The following is a 21,194-nucleotide window of genomic DNA, read 5'->3' as shown; positions in this document are numbered from 1 at the left end:
AGCTTCGAGTTGGCCAGGGGCGGGCTCACAGGACGCTGTCCAACACGGACGGGCGACGGAGCCCTTCCTTTTGGATCAGGACGGGACAGCGCAGCACCCTAGCTCTAAGCTCACCCACCTCGGGCCGCTTGGAAACAGGGATAGGAGAGGACACACAGAGGCGCGAGTTACATGAGAGGTGGGTGGGGCAAGTAAAGCTCCTCCCACTGACAAGCTGTAAACTCTAAGATCCCAGGTTCCCTAAGGCCACTCTCCAAGCGTCGCCAGCTACTCGCAGGCCTAGGGCGGGCCGGAAGTGAGGCGACTTGTCGCGCATGACTCGCGGAAGCAGAAATTGCTTTGCGGCCGGCACGGAAATTGCTTTCCTTTGGGCTTCCGCTCCTGGCCCATGTGAGACAGGCTGCTGAGATGAGCGTGATGATGAGCGCGATTCTGGCTACGGAGAGGTGAGGGGTAAAGGCGGGTAGGGGGATCTGGGTCTCTGGGGGCCAGGTTCCCCGGATTTTGAGACAGGGAAGCTGCTTTTTAACAGACACTTAGTCCCCTCCCAAGACCTCGTCATTCGTTACTGTTTCCGCGATTCATCCTTTAAAACCCTTTGATTAGATTGGTGTAATAGTAACTGCGTTTTTTGCAATTGTTAACCTTTTAAACCGCAATTTCTTTTGCACCAACGTAATAATTTAATTCGCTCCTTCCGCTCCCCAGCTTCTGGTCTTCATCCCTGTGGCCTCTCGCTCTCCAGCTAAGTTAATATGTTGCACTGTCCTCGTCACGTGACTGCGTTTTTTATGCCGCTGCTGCGGCGAGTTTCAGCCTTCTGCGCAGGCAGTGCCTGCGCTGTAAAATCACTTGTCTTGGAAACCTTTGGAGTCATACACGATGTTTTTCTCTGATGTTTTACCTTCCACCCCAATAGGGGAACTGAATGTAATTCGTTTAGTACTGCTTGCTTTGCAAAGATTGAAATGTACTGTTAGGTAATAGACTCCATAACATGTTTCAGGGTATCAATGTTCCTTAGTTAAGCGCCTACTTTTCCGAGCAAGCCACAGGGAAAATGGCTTCCTCACCTACTTTCCTCCGCATTCCAGGGAACAAGTGATCAAGGTGTCACTTTTGAGTAAGCTGCACCTATAAAGGTGTCTTCCATCTGGAGGCTACTTAGAAATATTAACGGTGAAACTGCCTTGACTCAAGGGCCAGGAACAGCATCTTTCTGCCACCTTACCTAGGGTCTGATATTTTTACAACCTCCTAGAGGTCAGTGGGAAATGCAGTGCCAATCACTGAACAGTATTATATCTTTTTCATACTATTGGGTATGGGTATCACCAACCACTGCTCACCTCTTGGAGGTGATGCCTGACTTCTGCAGTTATGTTTTAGAGATTGTTGAGTTTCTTCAAGTTATATTTCTCTTTTATCTCCTTTAACAGCCTTCTGGCTTTAAGTGAACAGGAAGAACTAGAGGATTTGCCAAAAGACTCCCCCTTGAGCACCAGTGAAGATGAGGTGGGTGACAACTGCTACACTACCTTCTCCAGTTCCCTTCTGCCTCAAACTTAGGGTAGACAGCACATTCCTGGAAAGGAAAGGGATGGTAAAATTGTTCATATTTGTCCATATTTGTCTCACAAATAAATTATAGGCAGTTTCAGTCTTTCATGTATAAGATATATTAAGTGCTATGGGAGTTTGAAGACTGTATAGGATATAGCCACTGTCCTCAAGTTGACTAAGTGTAGTTGATTAGTATAGAGACCAAAACGTGTGGTCCTCATTGTTTGTTTTCCCTGTTTTCCAGATTTGGATTTCTGTAGAGAATTAATTTAAGTGTCTGATTGAACTACACATAATTAAGCTGCATCTCCAACAGATGCTGTAGGAATTCTAACTCTTTATTCTCTTGACAAAAGTACTTAGATAGTTTCTGTCTCAGACCACACTGTATTTTCCATACAGAAACATTATTCCCATAGCACTTTTCTTCCCAAAACAAGTTAAGACAGAGGCATAGCATTAGCTCCCAGTTACTAAGGCTCTGTAATGAGGTACTTTGGTTTTTGAAGCAGTTTTTTCAGACCTGCACACCAGACCTCATCTGATTCCCCAGTTCTTCACTGACAAAAGGATTTGGGAAATTTTACATGGCTTCAATTTCCACAGTCTTTTCCTGCCCCTCATCATTGTTTTTTCCTTTTGTGTCTAGGGAGACAGTGATGGAGAGCGAAAGCATCAAAAACTTCTGGAAGCAATCAGTTCCCTTGATGGAAAGAATAGGTAACCTTCCCATCAAGTTGGACAGGGTATAACTAGCTGATTGCATGAGATTTATCTGCAACTAACATTTATTGAGTGCCTAAGACAATGAACACACATTATTATTATTATATCATTATTAAAAGTACATACTTTGGAAACAGATTGTCTGGGCAAACATTTTGTCCTTTCTGCACCTCAATTTCTTCAACTAGAAAATAAGATTAATTCTTTGGGTAGATACCCAGGAGAGGGATTGCTGGGTCATATAGTAATTCTATTTGTAATTTTTTGAGGAACCTCCACACTGCCTTCCATAGCAGCTGCACTTCATTAACAATTGTCACCCCAATAAATTAAAAAAAAAAAGAAAAGAAGATTAATAATAGTACCTACCTAATAGGATTGTTGTGGCATTTAAATGAGTTAATAAATGTAGAGATCTTAAACCAATGCCCAGCTTATAGTAAAGATTATGTAATTGTTAGCTATTATTATGTTAAACATTTGTGCATGTGAATTCTTACTTAATCCACACTTATAGTCTTGAAGCATTGAATAGACATTACTTATCCAGAATTCAAATCCAGGTCCAATACCTTTTCCACTATGCCTACCTTATATTGCCTTGTGTTTTTGAGGGGCTGAGTCTACATTAAGAGATGGTTAAACTACCAAGTCCAGGTTAGGAACAGATTTCCTGGTTATTTTGTGACAAGACCTGACTCTTGAAGAGAAATACATGAAAGCAAAGCCTTGTTTGAACAAGGAAGTGTTTGTTCCCCAGCAAAATGTGTCCGTTCCTACTATATTCTGTTTTGCCTAAATTTCAGACGGAAATTGGCTGAGAGATCTGAGGCTAGTCTGAAGGTGTCAGAGTTCACTGTCAGTTCTGAAGGTAAGTTAACAAAGGAAGCTATCTGCGTTATAGCTTGTGGAGTTCCCAAAGTATAACAGTCACTTTACAACTTCCACCCCAGGAACTGTTTTTAATGTGATTAATGGATCATGCCATGAATATTTACCTGTGAGTGAGTGAAGAAGGGTAATCAAATGCCCTTGAGTTTCTTCCATTTCTAGAATAAAGCCTAGAAGGCCATGGTCAAAGTTTCCCACTGAGCTTGATTAGCTACTTCTAGGATAGAGGGACATGAGTGAAGACAGCTGCCTCTCACTAGCTGAATCATGTTCATGATTTCATTTTTATTTCAGTTCTCACAGCACTTTGAGTTCAGACAGGCAAATAATCTCTCCAGCTGGAACTCAAAGAAGTCAAGTTACTTACTCAAGGGACTTCACCTAGTTCAGTGTTTCTCAACCTTTCTCTTTATTGCTCCCCTGAGGAGCCTTTTTAGACATTTTGTTTCCTCATTGCCTCCCTTCGTCCCTCTTCTCCCCCACCCTCCACCAGGAAATCAGATGCTAAGGAATGAGATGTTGTTGGATAGGGTTGAGCTTTGGGAGACACAAAACTTTGTAATATCTAAGCTTTTTTTCACTCCTGCCCAAACCAATTTTCACCTGTGGGTGGGAGAGTGATACCACCTCTATTGAGAATGCCTGGTGAATGACAGAGTTGGGATTTTAATCTGATTACCAAGTCTAGATGCCAGATCTTTTTCACCATATTCACATATTCACAATTTAGGCGGGTTGAATGAGTTATACTCTTCTAGTAACCACTGACGTAACCTCCTAGAACAAGTACCAATGTGTTCTTCCAAACTTATTCAGTTTCTACTAATATCAGCTTCTGAGTATCTACTATGTTTCTACTGTCTATCAGTTTCGGAAACAGTTTAGATACTGGGTTATAGTAAAGAATAACACACTGATTTCATCGGGTTTACATTCTAGTGGGGGGAGACAGAATTAAAACAGGATGATGCAGGTACAGTGACTAAATGGGTGCTGTAATTTGGCTGGTCATGAAAGATCTCTGAAGAGGCAAAATTTAAGCTGAGATCTGAATGACACAAAAGTCAATCATGTAAAGATAGGAGAAAGCATCGCAGGCGATGGGGCAGGTAGTGCAAAGGCTCTAAGGAAGAAACAGGCTCAGAATGTTGGAAGAACAGGAAGAAGGCCATTGTGACTAGAGCATAGTGGAGGTGGGGATGACATGAGGTTGGAGAGACAGATCAAGATCCCATATGGGGATCAGATCCTACAGTGCTATGTCCTTTAGATCAGTGTAGTCGGCCTTCCGTATCTTTGGTTTTCACATCCTTGCCTTCAGCCAACCACAGATCAAAAATATTCAGCAACAACAACAAAAATCCTAGAAAGTTCTAAAAATCAAAACTTGAATTTGCCACACACTGAGCACTATGCTGAATCCACATACATGAAGTGATGTGTAAGCCTGCCCTGCTGTAGCTCATATGCAAATATAGGTACATGCAAATAATAACACCATTTTACGTAAGGGACTTGAGCATCCTCAGATTTTGGTATCCACAGGGGATCTTGTAACCAATCCCCCATGCATACCGAGGGATGACTAATTCCAAGTATAATAGGGAGCCACTGGTGGATTTTCAGCAGGATCATGACGTGCTATGATTTACATTTTCTAAATATCACTTTGTCTGCTATGTGAAGAATGAGTTACAGTGGAGCAAGATTGGCAGCAGACCAAGAGAAAAGCAAATAACTTTTTTAAATAAATAACTTTCTCTTTTCGTCTACCCTTCAGCACAGGTGAGAATGTAGGAAAGTGATGGTGTAACTATAGCTAGCTATTGAAGTAAAAGATTTATTCCTATTTGCCTGACTGCCAGCATTTTCTACTTAGGCATCTCTCTGTGTGATATCGGGATTTTGACTCACTTCTCATTCTGACCAGAAAGTTTGGCCTTTCTACAGGATCAGGAGAAAGGCTAGTCCTTTCAGATCTGCTTGAGCCCGTTAAAACTTCATCCTCATTGGCCACTGTGAAAAAACAACTGAATAGAGTCAAATCAAAGAAGACTGTGGAGTTACCCCTTAACAAAGAAGAGGTTGAGCGCGTGAGTTATAAAGAGTGTGGTCCATTAAGGGGAAGAAATTGAACTGACAAGGAAAAACTGGATAAGAAGAAAAGGAAGGGGGAAGCCTGAAAAATGGGAGGAGGGAAGCTGTGATTGCCTCACCATGGAAAACATTAAAACTAATCTAGTGGAAAGTACAGTCCTGAGAAGTAAGCAAGAGCTAATCTCCAGCATTCTGATTCTTCCTTGGGCTAAGAAACATTGCCTCCTAATTTCCCACTAGTCCTTTGAGTTTGATGCCTAATTTTCATGGCTCTTTCCTTTCATGTACGTTGCCTGGTTCAGATCCACAGAGAAGTGGCGTTCAATAAAACCTCACAGGCCCTCTCCAAATGGGATCCCATCGTTCTGAAGAACCGGCAAGCAGAGCAGCTGGTTTTTCCCCTGAAGAAGGAGCAGTCAGCCTTTGCTCCCATTGAACATGTGCTCAGTGGCTGGAAGGTAAGTGCAGCAGGAGGAAACCACACCTCAGGGTAGGGGGGTGAGATTGCACAATGTGGAGATTGCAAGGCCTGCAGCTGATTTGGTTGGACATGTTAAACTGAAATTCCAGCTGCAGTCATTGTAGTTTATCAGTCAGAAATGTAGAGAAGGGGGTGGCAGGATTCGTTATCAGTCATGCAGTAGCCATTCACAGTGGTTCTGTGGTCGCCCTTCATCAGTTTGTAGCATACAGTACATGGTTATTTCCGTGTTTTTGTGTTAAAACATCTGATTGCCAGTAGAGAAGGAACATAATGTTTTCTTTTTCACACCCCAGTTTTTTAAAAGCTTTTAAAGCTACATTCTGATCTGGGGAAAATCAGTTCACTGATGCCTTAGTAAGGATACATGAGCAACAGATCCAAAGTTTGCTTCTAAAGGAATACCACATTAAAATATAACATATTGCTGATAATGACCAGAATCTTAGCATGTAATTCATTATGACTGAGCTGCAGAAAATTTAAAAAAAGATATTTTAGAGCTGGGCTTCCTAAACACTGATCTCTGGCAAATTTTTCATCCGTCTGAAGCAAAAGGATAATTGTAAATATGATGGGTGTAAGGTTGCCAGCTCTTCTTTAGTATGACCTTATTCTTTTCACTTCAATGGTGTTGGAATAGCTCTTCTTTTTATGTAATGATGGTAGTACCAAAGGATGGGGTTGAGGGTAGAATGGTAGTTAAGCCCTTTGCAAAATTAAAAGTTGGTAATCCTTTGTCAGTCCCTAAAGTGTTGTTTTTAAAAAAATTATTATTATTATTATTATTATTATTATTATTTTGTCTATGAACAAGTGCTTCAGAACAGCTAGCCTTTCTTTTCCAATACACCATTGGTTATGGAGTCTATAATGGGATGTTCTGTCTTAAGTAGAAAAATAGACAAAAACAGTAGTGCCCAAACGGTGACTAGATGGCCCTTTTTATGCTTTTCTTCTGCTTTCTAAAAATGTCCTGTGTGTTGGGGACTTGAAGTAATTAAAGCTAATCCAGGTAAACATGGCTTGCCACCATAGCTAGAACTTGAGCGAGTGGGTTGCTTATTGTGGGGATGAGCTCTGTCTCTGCCATTCTCTTTCTAGGATGCTCCCTTTTCCCCATGAAAAAGAGATGAGGTTTAAAGTGTGACTGTAGGATGGAAGGGAGACTTTAGGAGAAAAATTAAGAGGTAATATAATTTGTAGGATTCAAAAATAGAAATATAGAAGATGTATAAAGTCTGACCCCACCCCTGTCCCCCACCTGCGCATTTTTACCCCCATATTTACCCAGAAGTAACCACTTCTATAAGTTTTATTATTATTATTATTATTATTATTATTATTATTAACTTAAGGGTTTTACTGATATATCCGTATTTAACTCTTAGTTATCAGAAAAGTAGTAGTGCACTTTTACACACTCTCCTGCATCTTGCTTTTTCCAAAGGATGTAATCTTGTAGATCACAGGAAACTGCCGAGTTGGGTATTAAAGGTGAGATGGTGGAGGAGAAGTTTGCACTAAGTAAGAATGGCACAACTTCTACTCTCCAGGAACTCCTTGTGCAAGACAGAGTGGCCCAGAAGGTGTACACTGAATCTACTGGACCATTCATGCTAAGACGCATTTTTGGAGAAACTACACCAGTGTGGCACAGAGAAATAAGGAAATGCTAAGGTCAGGGCATGCTTTCTGGCTAGCAGCTCGCAATTCTTACAATTTAAGAGTGCAAAGTACCAAGGACTAGTGATATACTAGTATTCCTGGAGGTTAAGAATCCGAAGTCTGCAGTATAGTTTTGGTCCAGCTTCCTAAAATTTCACTGGACTCTAGCTGATAAGAATTAAATGGGATAATGTGTACAAAAGCATTTGTAAACTGCAAAGTGCTAGAAATGATGGTACAGTAACTTTTCCCACCCCGTCTTTCCTTCCTTCCACTAGCAGCCTACAGTTGCATTTCCCAAAGTGTTCGCCTCAAAACCTTAGTTTCTCAATATGCCCTCAAATGGGGGGAGTGGTCCCATTGCTAGAAAATGCTGCCTGCCCCAACTGGAGATTGGCAATTCACAATGCACACTAGCCTTTTAAATTCTATGAAAAGGTAACTGACTCTAACCCACAGTGTACAAATTGATGTTATTGAAAATCAAATAAATTGAATTTTTAAAACTAGTTTTTTAAATGAAGTAAATCTTGTTAGCTGAGGAGGAACATGCTTTGGGAAGAGCTGGTCTCCACTGCTATATCTGTGTTCTCTCACCTTCGCCTACCTACTGCCCTACTGAAACTTCTCCACATCCCAAACCCTTATCTTCAGCCAACGTGACACTATTGACACATTGTTAAAAACTTCTCCTTTGACTTCTGTGACTTACTCCTGATTTTTATCTATCTGATTTTTCTTAGTCTGTTTCATTGTTACCCTGTAAATTCTGTGATTTTTTACTTTATCAGCTGTATATGCTACGGATCCCTCTCAATCCCTTCTTCTGAATTCCAGTCCCAGATTCCATATGATTAGCAGGCCTCACCTGGATCTCCCCAATGTACCTTAAACTTTATAAACAAAGTAAGCCTGGCATTTTCCTTCCCCAGACTCCCAAACCCTGGACCACTACCTTCATTCTGTAATTCAACAACATAACTTCATACTCCAGTCACTTTGGTTGGAAACCTCCGCCATCTGATTTATCCTTCTCCTGTTAACTGCCACCTCTCCTCAGCCCAGACAGTGCGCTAGTTTGTGAATTCTGTCTCTGTAATAGCTCTCAGATCCCTGGTTCCTCTTCTCATTTTCATTTTCACCTCTCATTTGGCACTTTACATATATCCCCTTATTCAAGCATCAGGATTTTCTTTCTGAAACATAACTAATTGTTGCTCTCCTGTTTAAAATCCTTCAAAAGGCTCCCCACTTACAGGATAAGACAGAAGTACCTAGCATTTTAGCTGTACTGGACAACACATTGTTCCCTTACACACCTCTCCTTTCCATATATCTGTTTTTGCTTATCTTCATCTCTCTGGACCCCTCCTTACAGAATTGTATTTATACCTCGAAGCTTAACTCAAGTTTCTTCCTTCCTCAAGCCTAACCCACCTCCTAATCAGAATTGTTCCTTCCTCTGTGATTACACCTATGGACTAACATTTAACCCAGTATGTTGTTAGTGGTACATATGTCTCTTTTCTCTGAAAGGCTGTGAGCTCTGTGAAGACAGGAATGAACTTAATCAACTGCGCAAGTACCTGGAATGCAGCTGCAGTCAAGAAATGTTTGTGAATTGAATTGGAGGGAGATTACAACATTGTAATATAAATCACTGTAGGCTTTGACTGATCACTATTGCAAATACTAAAAATGGAAGAACATGTACCTTTACTATTCAATAGAATAGGTTTATGGTTAAATCAATAGCACCATGTAATGTATGATGATGTGTGTTTATGCATTTGTCCAGATATTTGTAAGTTTGATACTGACCGTGATGTATATGGCTGTTGAAGAAAACAACATACAATGTGTATGAGGTTTGAAACAGGCTCTGTTGCTTAGGGCTATCTTTGTACTTTACCACACAAGATATGATCAACATGATGATATCTTAGCATGATCTGCCTAGTTTAGCCATCCTCACAATATCACTCATGCAGCAAATGAGGTCTTTGGTTGACATGTGAAGTAACTGGTTCACAGCCCATGTGTTTCACACACATAGACCCTACCTAGCCTGCAAAGTTAACTGGAAACTGAGGAGTCGGAGCCAAAGTTAAAACATGACTAGAGTCAAATTTAAACTGTCAGGAAACAGGCTAATTACATGAAGGTCATATATTTAAAGGCCGTGTCTTTTTGTGCTCACCTTAAGACCTAGTCTCCCCTTTCCTCTAGAAATATTTTTAAAAGGAGGCTCACATAAATCTGAGATTCCTAACTGTACAGTATACATAGCACAGGGACCACTTGATTTTGTTTCGCGACTACCAAAACACATTTGGTACTGCTCTTCCTCTGTCCTGCCAGCATTTACCTTAAGGGTTATGATCGTGCTGTGATTCTTAAGAGAATGGCATTCTGTTTTACATATATTGATAATCTGAACACAGAGTGATCCCCTCAGTAATATTAGAGAGTCGCCTCAGAATCCCCTTGCTGAAGTTGTTTTAAATCAGAATAAAAGAAGGCTTTATCTGTACAGTTAGGCAGCGAACTTGGAACCCCTTCTCTTGTTATAACAGCCAATCCTATCCAGTGAGTGATTCCAGTGATAGTGTCAAAGTAGATGGTCATAGGGCTGAAAAGAGGGAGACTGTGGGGGCATGGCTTAAGATTCAGACTGTTCTGTTACCTCCTTAAGGCAAGAACTCCCCTGGAGCAGGAAATTTTTAACCTCCTCCATAAAAACAAGCAACCAGTGACAGACCCTTTACTGACTCCCGTGGAAAAGGCCTCTCTCAAAGCCATGAGCCTGGAAGAGGTAAGTGTGATAGGCCCTTTGATACACCCAGGCATTTGCCCTCAAGTCCAGGAGTCACTGTAAATGTCATTCTTTGTAGGCTAAGATGCGCCGAGCAGAGCTTCAGAGGGCCCGGGCCCTGCAGTCCTACTATGAAGCCAGGGCTCGAAGAGAAAAGAAAATCAAAAGCAAAAAGTAAGTAAACCTGGTGACCTGGCCTTGGGTTCCACAAAAGAAAATAAAAGTGGCTAATCACAAGTTCTTAGGAAAGAACCTTTGACGTGGCAGTTGGGGTCATATGAAAGAGGTCTCAAATAGAAATGACTAGCCTTTTTTTCCCTTCACATCAATCTCATACAGGTTTGCTTGCTTCAGTAGTGCCCTTTCCTCTGGCTTTGGCTTTCCAGCTTAGTTTTGCTAAAAAGAGGACTGTTCAATTACTTTCTCTCCTTTCCAAGGCATGTCAGAGTGATTCTGCAGAATGAACTCTGAATTCTACAGCTATTGGGGCCAGCAGGGCTTTCTTCCTGCTTTTTTGCCTCTTTGGAACTTGTTCTACTCTTCCCTTGTGCTGTAGGAGCAGAGGGACTCTTTGCTCTGCAGAGGTCTGCCCCTGGGGGCTGCAGGGACTGAGAGGCCTGTCAGCTTGCTCTGGTCTCGTTCCCTCTAGTCAGCTAGCTCTGTGACATCCATTCTGGCTCCTGCATAGGGAAGCCCCTTGGGGAGTGGGGACACTTTTGTGTGTGGCATCAGTGTTCCTGCTAAATCTCTTCCCTCATAACCCTTTCATTACCCTATAGGTATCACAAAGTTCTGAAGAAAGGAAAGGCCAAGAAAGCCCTAAAAGAGTTTGAGAAGCTGCAGGAAGTCAATCCTACTGCAGCCCTGGAAGAACTGGAAAAACTCGAAAAAGCCAGAATGATGGTAAGGCTGTTTCTTGCCCTACCCCTTGAACCAGCTTTCTCCAGAAAGCAATAAGGATCTCACACTGCCCTTTCTTTCCAGGAGCGAATGAGCCTTAAACACCAGAACAGTGGGAAATGGGCAAAGTCAAAGGCAATTATGGCCAAATATGACCTGGAGGTAAGAGATCATCGGTAAGAAAAGAGATGGAATTGGGGGAAAGAAAGAAACAGTGAGGTAAGAGTCATGAAGGTAAATGGAAAACCAGGAATCTAAAAAGGCGTCAGAAAATCTCTAAGGCTGGGAGGAAAATGACTAGAGCAAGGTGGAAAAGGAGAGGTGAGAGGGAAAGAGTATTGAAGCCAAGTCCAGTTAAAAGGGAGAGGAGCTTTTTTTAAAATCGTGTTTCACATGTTGATTCCTTGAAGACAAAGGATTTGTCTTCCATTATATTTCATAGCTATTACCATGGTGGTATATGGGCAGTTTAAACATTAGGCACCAATAAGAATACTTAATTCAGAGGAGGCAGCTTTAAGAAATGGACTGGGAAAGGTGTTATTGTAGTCAGTAATGACAGGGCATACGTACTGTGACTCCTTCCTCCAGGCTCGCCAGGCTATGCAGGAACAGTTGGCCAGGAACAAAGAACTGACGCAGAAACTCCAGGTGGCTTCTGGGAGTGAAGAGGAGGATGGTACAGAGGAAGAGAGTGACCTCCTTGTCCCCGATGCGGTGAATGAAGCACAGATGACCACAGATGGACCAAACCCCTGGATGGTCAGGAATCACTCCAATGACACGAAAGATGCCCAAATCCAGAAGGACACCAAACAAGTTCCAGAGCCCGTGGCCGACGAGGCTTCTGAAAGTGAGGGAGAAGAAAGAAAAGTGGCAGAGGAAGAAATTTTGTTGAAAGAATTTGAGGAAAGGCGATCGCTTAGGGAAATGTCTGGGCTCAACCAGGACACTGAGCCGGTGGGCAGACAAGAAACAAAAGGTAAGATACAGTAGACCAGAAGGGAGAGCTGCTTGGTGCAAGTGCTACAGACTGACTGAGAGGAAAGCTGTGCCCACCCACACACGCCGCAGAGTGATGAGGGTGTAGTCTTTCAAGAGAGTGCCATGGGTCCCTGAAGAGAAAATAGACGATAATAATTACTGTTTTTCTTCAAAGGCATTTAATAAGTGGTCATCTGCATGGCTGTACATTGTGTGTTCTGACATGCTTTCTGCTCTTGAGGGCTCACAGTCTTCAGAAAGACAGGACTACACCATGCCTAGAGTCAGGGCAAGAGTTAACATTACTGGTACCCACAAACCAGAGAGAGGTGCACTGGCAGGATGGCAAATCCAAAAACGATTCACACCCACAGGCACATAGGTATCTGCTGAGGCATTATAAAGCTTCTTCAAATTAGGCTGCGGTGTTCTGTTTTGTTTGTAAAATAGGAGTGGCATTTTTAGCACTTCATAAATGCTGATTGATATATGTGATATGGGGTGAGACTTTCTGGACAAGAATGAATGACTCCACAAGGTACATGGTAAATTAGAATTGTTACCCTGTGCTCAGACTCAATTTGCATATTATATTTTCTACCTGTTATCTTGAAGAGGTTTTACATTAACAACATTAATGCCCTTGAGACAGGTCAGAGAGCTCCCATTCTAGGGAGAAGACAGGGCTAGAGAACTACCTACATTCAGAATCGCCTGGCTATCTGTGCAGTCTTAGATCTGATTGTATTTCCTATAGGAATAATGCATTTAGATGACAGCAATAATCTGTTTTTCCTTGGCAAAAAATAACTTTAAAAGAGCTATCATTGAGAGTGTATTGTAGAGCCTTTACTTGGGGTTTTCATCAGAGTTCTGGGATTAATAGTTACGAGCAGCCACTTCTGAGAGGATTTTGGAGGGCAGCACTGCAGACCAAGATTGTGAGGCAGTTTCTCTACAACTACAGGTCACCAGCTGCATCTTCCTGAGCCCCCTCAAAAGCTGGTAATCTAGCTAAATGTGTAGAGCAGTTGGTTGTGGAATGAAAGGTGAATTTGGATTTCCTTGCATGATAAATTTAAAAACAAGAAAAAAAAAGGTTCCCAAACCTTTGGGGAAATAGTGGGAGGTCATGGACCCCAAACAAAATGGGCAAGAAAACTTGATTCTTGAGGAATAAACATACATATGTCCAAAGGCCAGATCTCAAGTAGCTTCTTCCCAGTGGCTTCAAGCCAAAGGTAGAGAGCAGGATAACCTTGGGAATGGAGGCAACTTGAGTCAATGCAGAGGACAGTTGAGAAGTGTATCACTGCCATGTTTCCCTCAGGGCTCTCAGAGACTAGTGGTATCTGCTCAGATGTTGCTGGTGACTGGAAAGTGTGAGCTACTTGACTCGGCCATGACAAATTATGAAATGCTGTTTTAAGACAGAACAATGCTGGATGTGGTTGTTACAAATAGGATATTACAGTAGAAATTACAAATAATAAATCACAATTTTTAGAAATTACAAATAATAAATTACAATGAAGTTATATTCAACAAACCCACCCCCACCCCCCGCGTGTTTCCCCCGTCCCCCCGGTAAAAAGGCCTTTTTAGAATTTTGAGCTTGGAGCCAGCTCCCTAACCAAGGTTTACAGGGAAATTAAGCCACAGTTCCAGTTACACAGTGAGTTGTTGACCAAGCTGGGAATAGGACCCAGGACATCTGCTTCCCAACATGCTGCTTTTAACTACTCAACTCCATTGCCTGCTACTTGACAGGTAATGATTAGTGAACTTTCCAGGAGATTAGCGAATGGAGTCTTCTCTTCATTGGAATGCCTTTCATAGTGCTTAGCACCCAATGAATGTTTGTTGAGAGGGCTCAATAAGGGTTCATTGACAAGGCAACTTCCAACCTCCTTTTCTGACGGCTGTCATTTCTTCTTCCAGATTCTAACAGCCAGGAGGTGCTGTCCGAATTGAGGGCCCTGTCTCATAAATTCAACAAGGAAAACCATCAGTCCAGGAAGCAAAATGTGAGTTTAGCGAGGACAGTTCTGCCGGTCCAGAGAGAGGAACCTGCCAGGGAAGAAGAGGAGCCCCTGTTGCTGCAGAGGCCGGAGAGAGCAGAGATACTGGAAGAGCTAGAAGAGCTGGGAAAGGAAGAATGCTTTCAAAATAAGGAGCTTCCCAGAACTGCTTTAGAAGGGCAGAAGTTGGAGATGAATCCAGATAATCAGCCTGGTGCCCCCAAGGAGAAAAGGAAGGAGCAAATGATTGACCTACAGAACATCCTAATCACAAAATCTTTGTCTGTGAAGTCTTTGGCAGTCTCCACGACAGTAGAGTTGGTGAGCAGAGCCAGGGTCTTGGGCCATTGTGGGGAATCAAAGCTGGTGCAGAAAGTGCCCTTGCACAAGGAGGAGAATCAGTGAAGTTTTGTTGTGCTGGGAGCACATTTTGGTAGTTGAGAGGCCCAGAATAGTATGGTGCCAGGCTGGTCTTGGTGACAGTTTGATAGATGCAAATCTGTGAGTGCCACTGAACCCTCCTAAAATCCTGAGCCACCAAACCCTCCTTGGGGTGACTGTAAAACTGCGCTCAAGAGGAAAAAGGGAGGCATTCAAAGTTCTGACGAGATCCCAGACAGGACAACTTGAAGGTGAGTCATTGAGCTCTTGACAAGGTTTTGCTCTATTTAGTGGGATCTCAAATGGTCCAGGACTCCCTGATTAAGTCATTGAAACTGCTCAAGTGAGGAGCTCTGGCCCCTGTCTTTTCAGACCTATAAGCTGGAGGATGCCTGCATTCTGGCCAGGCTACTTGGAGTTTCTCCTAACACAGACCATTCATCCCTCCACCCTGCAGTTTCCTTACTGAAAGTTTAAAATTGTGTCATATGATAATGAGCTGGGGATATTTACCCTAGAGAGAAGAAAATTGGAGCATAATTGGCTGGCTACCAATGGGTTTGTATTGCAAGACTATCATTGTTCAGTGCTTTCCCCCTAGGGGGCGCTAAAATGTCACGACCCAAAATTGAAGCGGTCTTGGTCTTACCTCCAACCACCGTTCCAAAGGCAAGCCATAGCTACAGAACCTCCTAACCACATAATCTCCTTCCCTGAAGTCCTTGGCAGTTCCCATGAAAATAGAGGAGTTGGTGAGCAGAGCCAGGGTCTCGGGCCATTGTGGGGGATCAGAGCTAGTGCAGAAAGTGCCAGAAAAGAAGGAGGTTCTGTAGTTAGGAGGTTGTATAGCTCCTCCTTCCCCCCAAGCCCCGCCTCTCTGTTCTCAGTCTTGTTTCTTCACAGGAAGATGAACAGGAGAGAGATCAAAAGCAAGTGATAAAGGAAGCTTTTGCTGGGGATGATGTCATCAGAGACTTCTTGAAAGAGAAGAGGGAAGCTGTGGAGGCGAGTAAGCCAAAGGACATGGACCTGACTCTGCCTGGCTGGGGCGAGTGGGGTGGTGTGGGCCTAAAGCCCAGTGCCAAGAAGAGACGCTGGTAAGAATGGGAGAAAGCCTGTCAGAAGGGCATCAGGTTCTCCACCTCCCCCTCACACACCCTCCCTGCCTTTTTGACTAAGCCCTTAATGCTCTTAGATGCTCTGCTGTTATGCTTTTCAGGTTTCTCATTAAAGCCCCTGAAGGTCCTCCAAGAAAAGACAAGAATTTGCCAAATGTGATTATCAACGAGAAGCGAAACATCCATGCAGCAGCTCACCAGGTGAGGGATGCAGAGCTCTTTAACAGCCTCCTCTTTGCTGCCCAGCTTTCTTGCTTGGAAGGAATATTCTAGTGCTCTGTGGTTAAGAGGGACATGTGGTTTTGACCAGACTCAAATCTATTTTTGTTTTTGCTGACTGGCTCTGAGATGAATAATTCCAGATCAACTCTGTTTAATTACTGACCAGGAAAAAGGTTGAGACAGGATAATCTTTGCAGCGGTGGTGAGGCCCTTAAATCTGCGTTTTCAACTAGTACCCCAGATAACACTGATGCAAATGGGTCTCATCAAATGAAGAATTATGTTCTTCGGGCTGGTATTTGTAGTCAGGGTACTATGCAGAGGCTATAAAGTTTGAGCTGCATCTTAAGAAAAACAAAGACAAACAGGTACTTGTTCAGTGTAGTGAGAGTATTTTACATCATGTCATGTGATGATGAGCTAGAGATGTTTACCCAAGAGAGCAGTAAATTTGAGCAGGATCATGGTTTTCAAGTATATTGAAGGCTGTCGTATGAAGTGGAGTCACACAAAGTAGAAGTCAGAAGAAAGGCAGTGTTCGATTCAGGCAAAAACTTCCTGCTGGCCCAGAGAATGGGTTGCTCTGGGAGTATGAGCATGTGTAGAGGACTCAGTAATGAGATTAGACTCGATGACCTTTATGTTCCCTTCAATTCTGAAAGTCTGTGACCCTAAGATCTGTCCCCAGCCAGGATAATATTGAAATGAGTTGTATTTTTCCTTCTGGAAACAAAGAGGAGGTCTGTTTAATAGGTACAAAAGAGAGGTGAGGAAGTAACATTTAAATAATACTTTATTGATTTCATTTTGTGACCCAGTCGATGCAAAAATTGAATTGTAACCACTGTAATCCCAGTTGAGGCTATATAACCAGAAAACAGGCAATAAACCGGCAGGACTGGGATAAGAGATAGAGAAAGGGAGTGCTTCACCAGGCCAGGATTCTAGGTGAACGGCAGAGTGTGGATCTCAGTGACGATCACGCTTCCCTTTCAGAGCTCTTATCTGTTTGTTTTTAATACAGGCAGTACAAACTGACAAATAGTTTTCCAGAATCTCCCTTGGTTTTCCTCATTTTGAAAATAAGCTAGAGTGCAGGTCCCAGCATGCAATAGAATAAGGTGTGCTTTGAGCTGAAAGGGGAAAAAGACCTCCTGAGGCTGAATACTCTGTCCACCCCCTCTTTGGCCATTGGGGAAGTGTTTAAAGATTATTTACATGTCTGAAGGTAATGCTGTGCTGGAGTGGAGAAGAGTACTGGGCAAGGAAAGAAGCCTGGGCTCTTCTCCCTTGCTGCTCCTAATTTTCTTGGATAAAGCACTTCTCTAAGCCAAATTCTGGGACCGAGGGAGACGACCTTTGCCATTATCTAGGGCCTTCCAGCTCTGACAGTCTGAGGTGCCAAAACAGGATGAAGCTAACTGAGGGTAACAGCTTGGTAGAGTTCAGTATTCAGGAGTCAACCTTTGGTTTCCTTAAAACATGGATCCTGTTTATCAAGGAGAGTAAAGGAAAAGACGAGAAGGTAGGAGGGTCATAAAATCCACAGGGATACACAAATGCCTGGGTGTTTATTGCAGTCACAAGAATAAGAAGGTTGGGGACAGCAGCCCAGGAGCTACTATAGTGTTCCTACTGTCACAGGGGCAGTGTCAGGGTGGTTTTTCAATGCCTAGATTATTGAATAAACCTGGGGAAAAAGGAGTCCCAAATTAGGCCCCTCTACTCTCAAATGTCCTGAAGCCAGTTAGGACTCCTAAGGTTAGATAGCGGCATTGGGATGCCTTGACTTCTCAGTAGCTTCACTCACTGCCACCATCATGTGTAACTCTAGCCTGTGTGCGAAAACTACCTGACCAATTGCCTGGCTCACACCTAGTCACTCTGCCTTCCTTTCCAGGTGCGGGTACTTCCGTATCCATTCACCCACCATCAACAATTTGAAAGGACCATCCAGATCCCTATAGGATCTACATGGAACACCCAGAGGGCCTTCCAAAAGCTGACTACGCCCAAGGTTGTGACCAAGCCAGGCCATATCATTAAGCCTATAAAAGCAGAAGATGTGGGCTACCGATCTTCCTCAAGGTCAGACCTCTCTGTCATACAGAGGAATCCAAAACGACTCTCCATACGTCACAAAAAACAATTGAAAAAAAACTCTAAAGATTGAGTTGCTGAAGGAGTGACATCTTGGTGCCTAGAACCAGGAGCCCCAACTGCTCCTTCATTGGCCCAGGTTTACTCCAAGCTGCAGGATCAATTCCAAAACTGGCTTAGCACATTGTGGGTACAGTTAAGCCACATTTTAGAAATAAAGCCTTTTTTATCTATTTAACTGGAGTGTGTTCTGTGTTGTCTCCCAGTTGAATCATTTTCACATCACACAAGATGCCTTTGGACATTCTCCATTCTATTTCTTCAGACGCACTTGTCAGGGGGACCTCATTTTCTTACCAAGGATTATCTAGTTAGTGCTAAATTGTAGAGAAGTTACCCTAGCTTATGATATTAAACACATCACATCAGACATGATCGACTATAAATAACCAATGTATTAGACTCAGGGATAGTGACTAATCAGTGTATATTCTTAACCTCTGAGCCTAGAAACAGCACGCATAAACCATGCAATTGGATTCTGTCCTGGGCTGGTCCTCGGACAGTGTGAAAGGTAGGTTCAGCTTTAAGTCTAGTCACTGTCATTTTCTTTGCATGTGTAAGCCTCCCAGCTTGCACAGATAGCTGTCATAGAGAAGGTAACACTTATTTTCTCATTCTTACGACAGTGAGATTTTAGCCCTATGTGCTTTACAGATGATGTAGATGGACTTTCAGAAGTAAAGCTCTATTCCCTTCTTAACTCCTCCCCATTGGTTCAAAGTATAGTTTATTCATTACTTTGCTCTACGGCAGTTCACCTGGGCTTCTCAACTCTGAGGAGGAACCTTTCTTTGGAGGTCAAGAAATACATATATGGACAGGGTCCCTGCAGCTGAGATTCCTAACAAGGAACTGGAGAAACCCCTCCTGATTGCGAAAGGACATACTACAATTGCATTTCACCTCCTGCCTTGGAGGTTGGTGCTCCCAGGTGTTTCAGACCAAGACGGTTAATTTTCGTGTCACAGACCCCTCTGAGAATTTGATGACATTATGAACCCTCCTCAGAAAAATGCACATATACATCATGTTACGTACAGTTCGAGGAGCTTTACAGACATTTGGAATCCGTGGGCCAAACGCTTTCTGCCACTCCACGAGGTTTTCTTTTTTTTTCTTTTCTTTTTTTGCAATTCCCTCTACCAACAGTTCTCTTTTTCTAAGCACTCCACTCTCCAAATTAGTTCCAAAATGTTTAGATCTCCAATGTAACCAGTCCCAAATAACCTTTATTTTACAGGCAAAAGATTTCAGAGTTGAGTGAAGTCTCCAGTGTTACACATTAAATTAGTGGCTGAGTAGGCACTACGTCCCTAGACTAATTCTGAAGCCAAAAGCCTCGCCATAAATTTTCTATGAAATTCCCCGTTGTAGTTGTGGGACTCTACTACCTACCATTGCTCATCCTCTGAAGAACCAGCCCGAGGCTGGGAAGGAAAATACGTTGATCGATGATCGTGTTCAGAGCCCAAGGGGTATTTTAAAGTTATCCATAGGTTTGAGATAATCTGTGATCCACTTGCTGGCTGACACCTAAGTCAGTGGCCAGTGGATGGGGGGTAGGGCGGGAAACTCCTGCACACACCTGCCTCTATTTAAGAGACCGTAACCTCTTCACTCTTTTGAGCACAAAGCTGCCACCTCTGCCCCACCCACCCCCCAAATTGAAGCGCCCAATCAAGTGTCCCCAATAAACGGCCAATCCGCGTCTACTTTCCCGAGACCCTCCTCAGCTCCGCGTGCTCCCCGCAACCCCAAGAGTGAAGCAAGCGATCCCATCCTTAAAAGTGGAGGGCAGGCACCAGAATGTGCTATAAATGACGCCCACTCCCAGCCTTCCAAACCCCCAAACGGATTCGATTGTTGTTTCATGGGGCTTTTTTTTTTCTTTTCTTCCTCCGAACCTCTGAAGTGTTCTCTCTTCCTATTGGCCAAAGCTGCCCCTTGACGCCACCCTGGCCTTGGTCGCTGATTGGTCCATTCTGGATGTGCCCAAGCCTTTTTCCCAGGGTGTGGCGCCCGCCCCCCGCCCCCAACAGAGTTCTGACCCCTGGCTCCTCCCTTCCTCCCAAGCCCCCCTCTCTGTTCCAAATGGTACCGCCCTGGCTCGGCTCCCCCCACCGCCCAGGCCGCTGCCCTTAGGGCCCCCGGACGGGGCGGGGCACGCTGGGGACGGGTGGAGGGCGGTGGTGGCGCCTTCCTGCCGAGCCCAAGGCCGCCCCCGCCACCCTTCTCCAGCCCTCGTAGGTCCCACTTTCCCTGGGGAAGTTTTCGTCCTGCCTTGGTAGTCCTGTCCCGTCTGTGCGGGCCCCACCGTGGTCTTTCAGCTTTCCCGATCAGCAGTGTCAAATCCCATCCCTCAGCACTCCACACACGCCCATCTGTCTCAGCCCTCGGATCCTCGCTGCACTCTCTTTCCCGGTGTCTGCTCACCCATCCCCTCCCAAGCTCGCCGAAGCCCCAGCCCCCTTCCTTGCGGACTGTCCATCCCCAGGATCCCCCTCCCTGTGTGTGGCCGTTCCTCCCAGTGGCCTCCCCTTCGCGGCCTCCCCTCCCCTTCATGGCCAGCGTGGTGGAGCACTCCAGGCCACCCCTCCTCTCTCCATTCCCCTGCGCTCCCTTATGTTGTCCCTCCTCGTCCCTAAGTCCCTCCCTCAATGCTCCCCCTACACACATACCCCTCCCTCCGAGGCGTCCCTTGGCGCCCCTCCCCTACCTCCGCTAGTCTAGGCCCCTCCCACCCACCCCGTCCTTTTGTCTCCTCTTTGGTCTCTGAGTCCCCCGTCCCTCCCTCACTCCCGCCCTCACTCCCCGCGAGCCAGCTCTTATCATCCCCAGGTCCGGCCGCCCCGCCCCCTGGCCGCGCCCCGCCAGCCTCCTCCCTCCCCCTGCCCCATCTCCGCACCCCCCAGCGGTCCAACCCCCCCACAGCCCCGCGGCTCTGGCCCGCCAGCCTGGCCTACCGTCAGAGTTCCCGGCTCGCTCCTCCCGCCGCCGCTGCCGCCGCCGCTCCCCAACCCGCCCTTCCCTGGCCGGTGGGTCGCGCTCCCGCGTTTCCCCCCACCAACACGCGTTCCCTCCGCCCTGCTCGCTCCCTCGCTCGCTGGTCAGCCCGCTCCCCAGGCCCTGCAGCTGCCGGCCCGGCGCAGCGCGCAGCCCGCCTC

At 44.6% G+C, this 21,194-nt stretch overlaps 1 protein-coding gene across 1 annotated transcript; it reads left to right on the top strand.

Annotated features, from left to right (window-relative positions):
- Positions 1-286: 286 nt before the first annotated feature.
- Positions 287-18,203, top strand: UTP14A (UTP14A small subunit processome component). Its single transcript, XM_081042921.1, has 15 exons — positions 287-446; positions 1,440-1,515; positions 2,213-2,283; positions 3,096-3,160; positions 5,131-5,273; positions 5,580-5,735; positions 10,122-10,241; positions 10,321-10,415; positions 11,021-11,144; positions 11,226-11,303; positions 11,733-12,123; positions 14,067-14,467; positions 15,431-15,624; positions 15,747-15,846; positions 17,768-18,203. The coding sequence occupies exons 1-15, from the start codon at positions 409-411 to the stop codon at positions 18,038-18,040; spliced, it is 2,325 nt and encodes a 774-aa protein (XP_080899047.1). The 5' UTR covers positions 287-408; the 3' UTR covers positions 18,041-18,203.
- Positions 18,204-21,194: the final 2,991 nt, after the last annotated feature.

The sequence above is a fragment of the Rhinolophus hipposideros genome (genome assembly GCF_964194185.1).
Source record: "Rhinolophus hipposideros genome assembly, chromosome: X".
Lineage (NCBI taxonomy): Eukaryota > Metazoa > Chordata > Mammalia > Chiroptera > Rhinolophidae > Rhinolophus > Rhinolophus hipposideros.
This window is presented reverse-complemented; position numbering and strand designations above follow the sequence as displayed.

Bases quoted from the DNA above. Each gene is read 5' to 3' on its own strand.
- UTP14A (XM_081042921.1), top strand. From the start codon at position 409: ATGAGCGTGATGATGAGCGCGATTCTGGCTACGGAGAG. The intron at 10,242-10,320 runs GTAAGTGTGATA...CATTCTTTGTAG, and splicing joins AAGCCATGAGCCTGGAAGAG to GCTAAGATGCGCCGAGCAGA. The intron at 15,847-17,767 runs GTGAGGGATGCA...CTTCCTTTCCAG, and splicing joins TCCATGCAGCAGCTCACCAG to GTGCGGGTACTTCCGTATCC.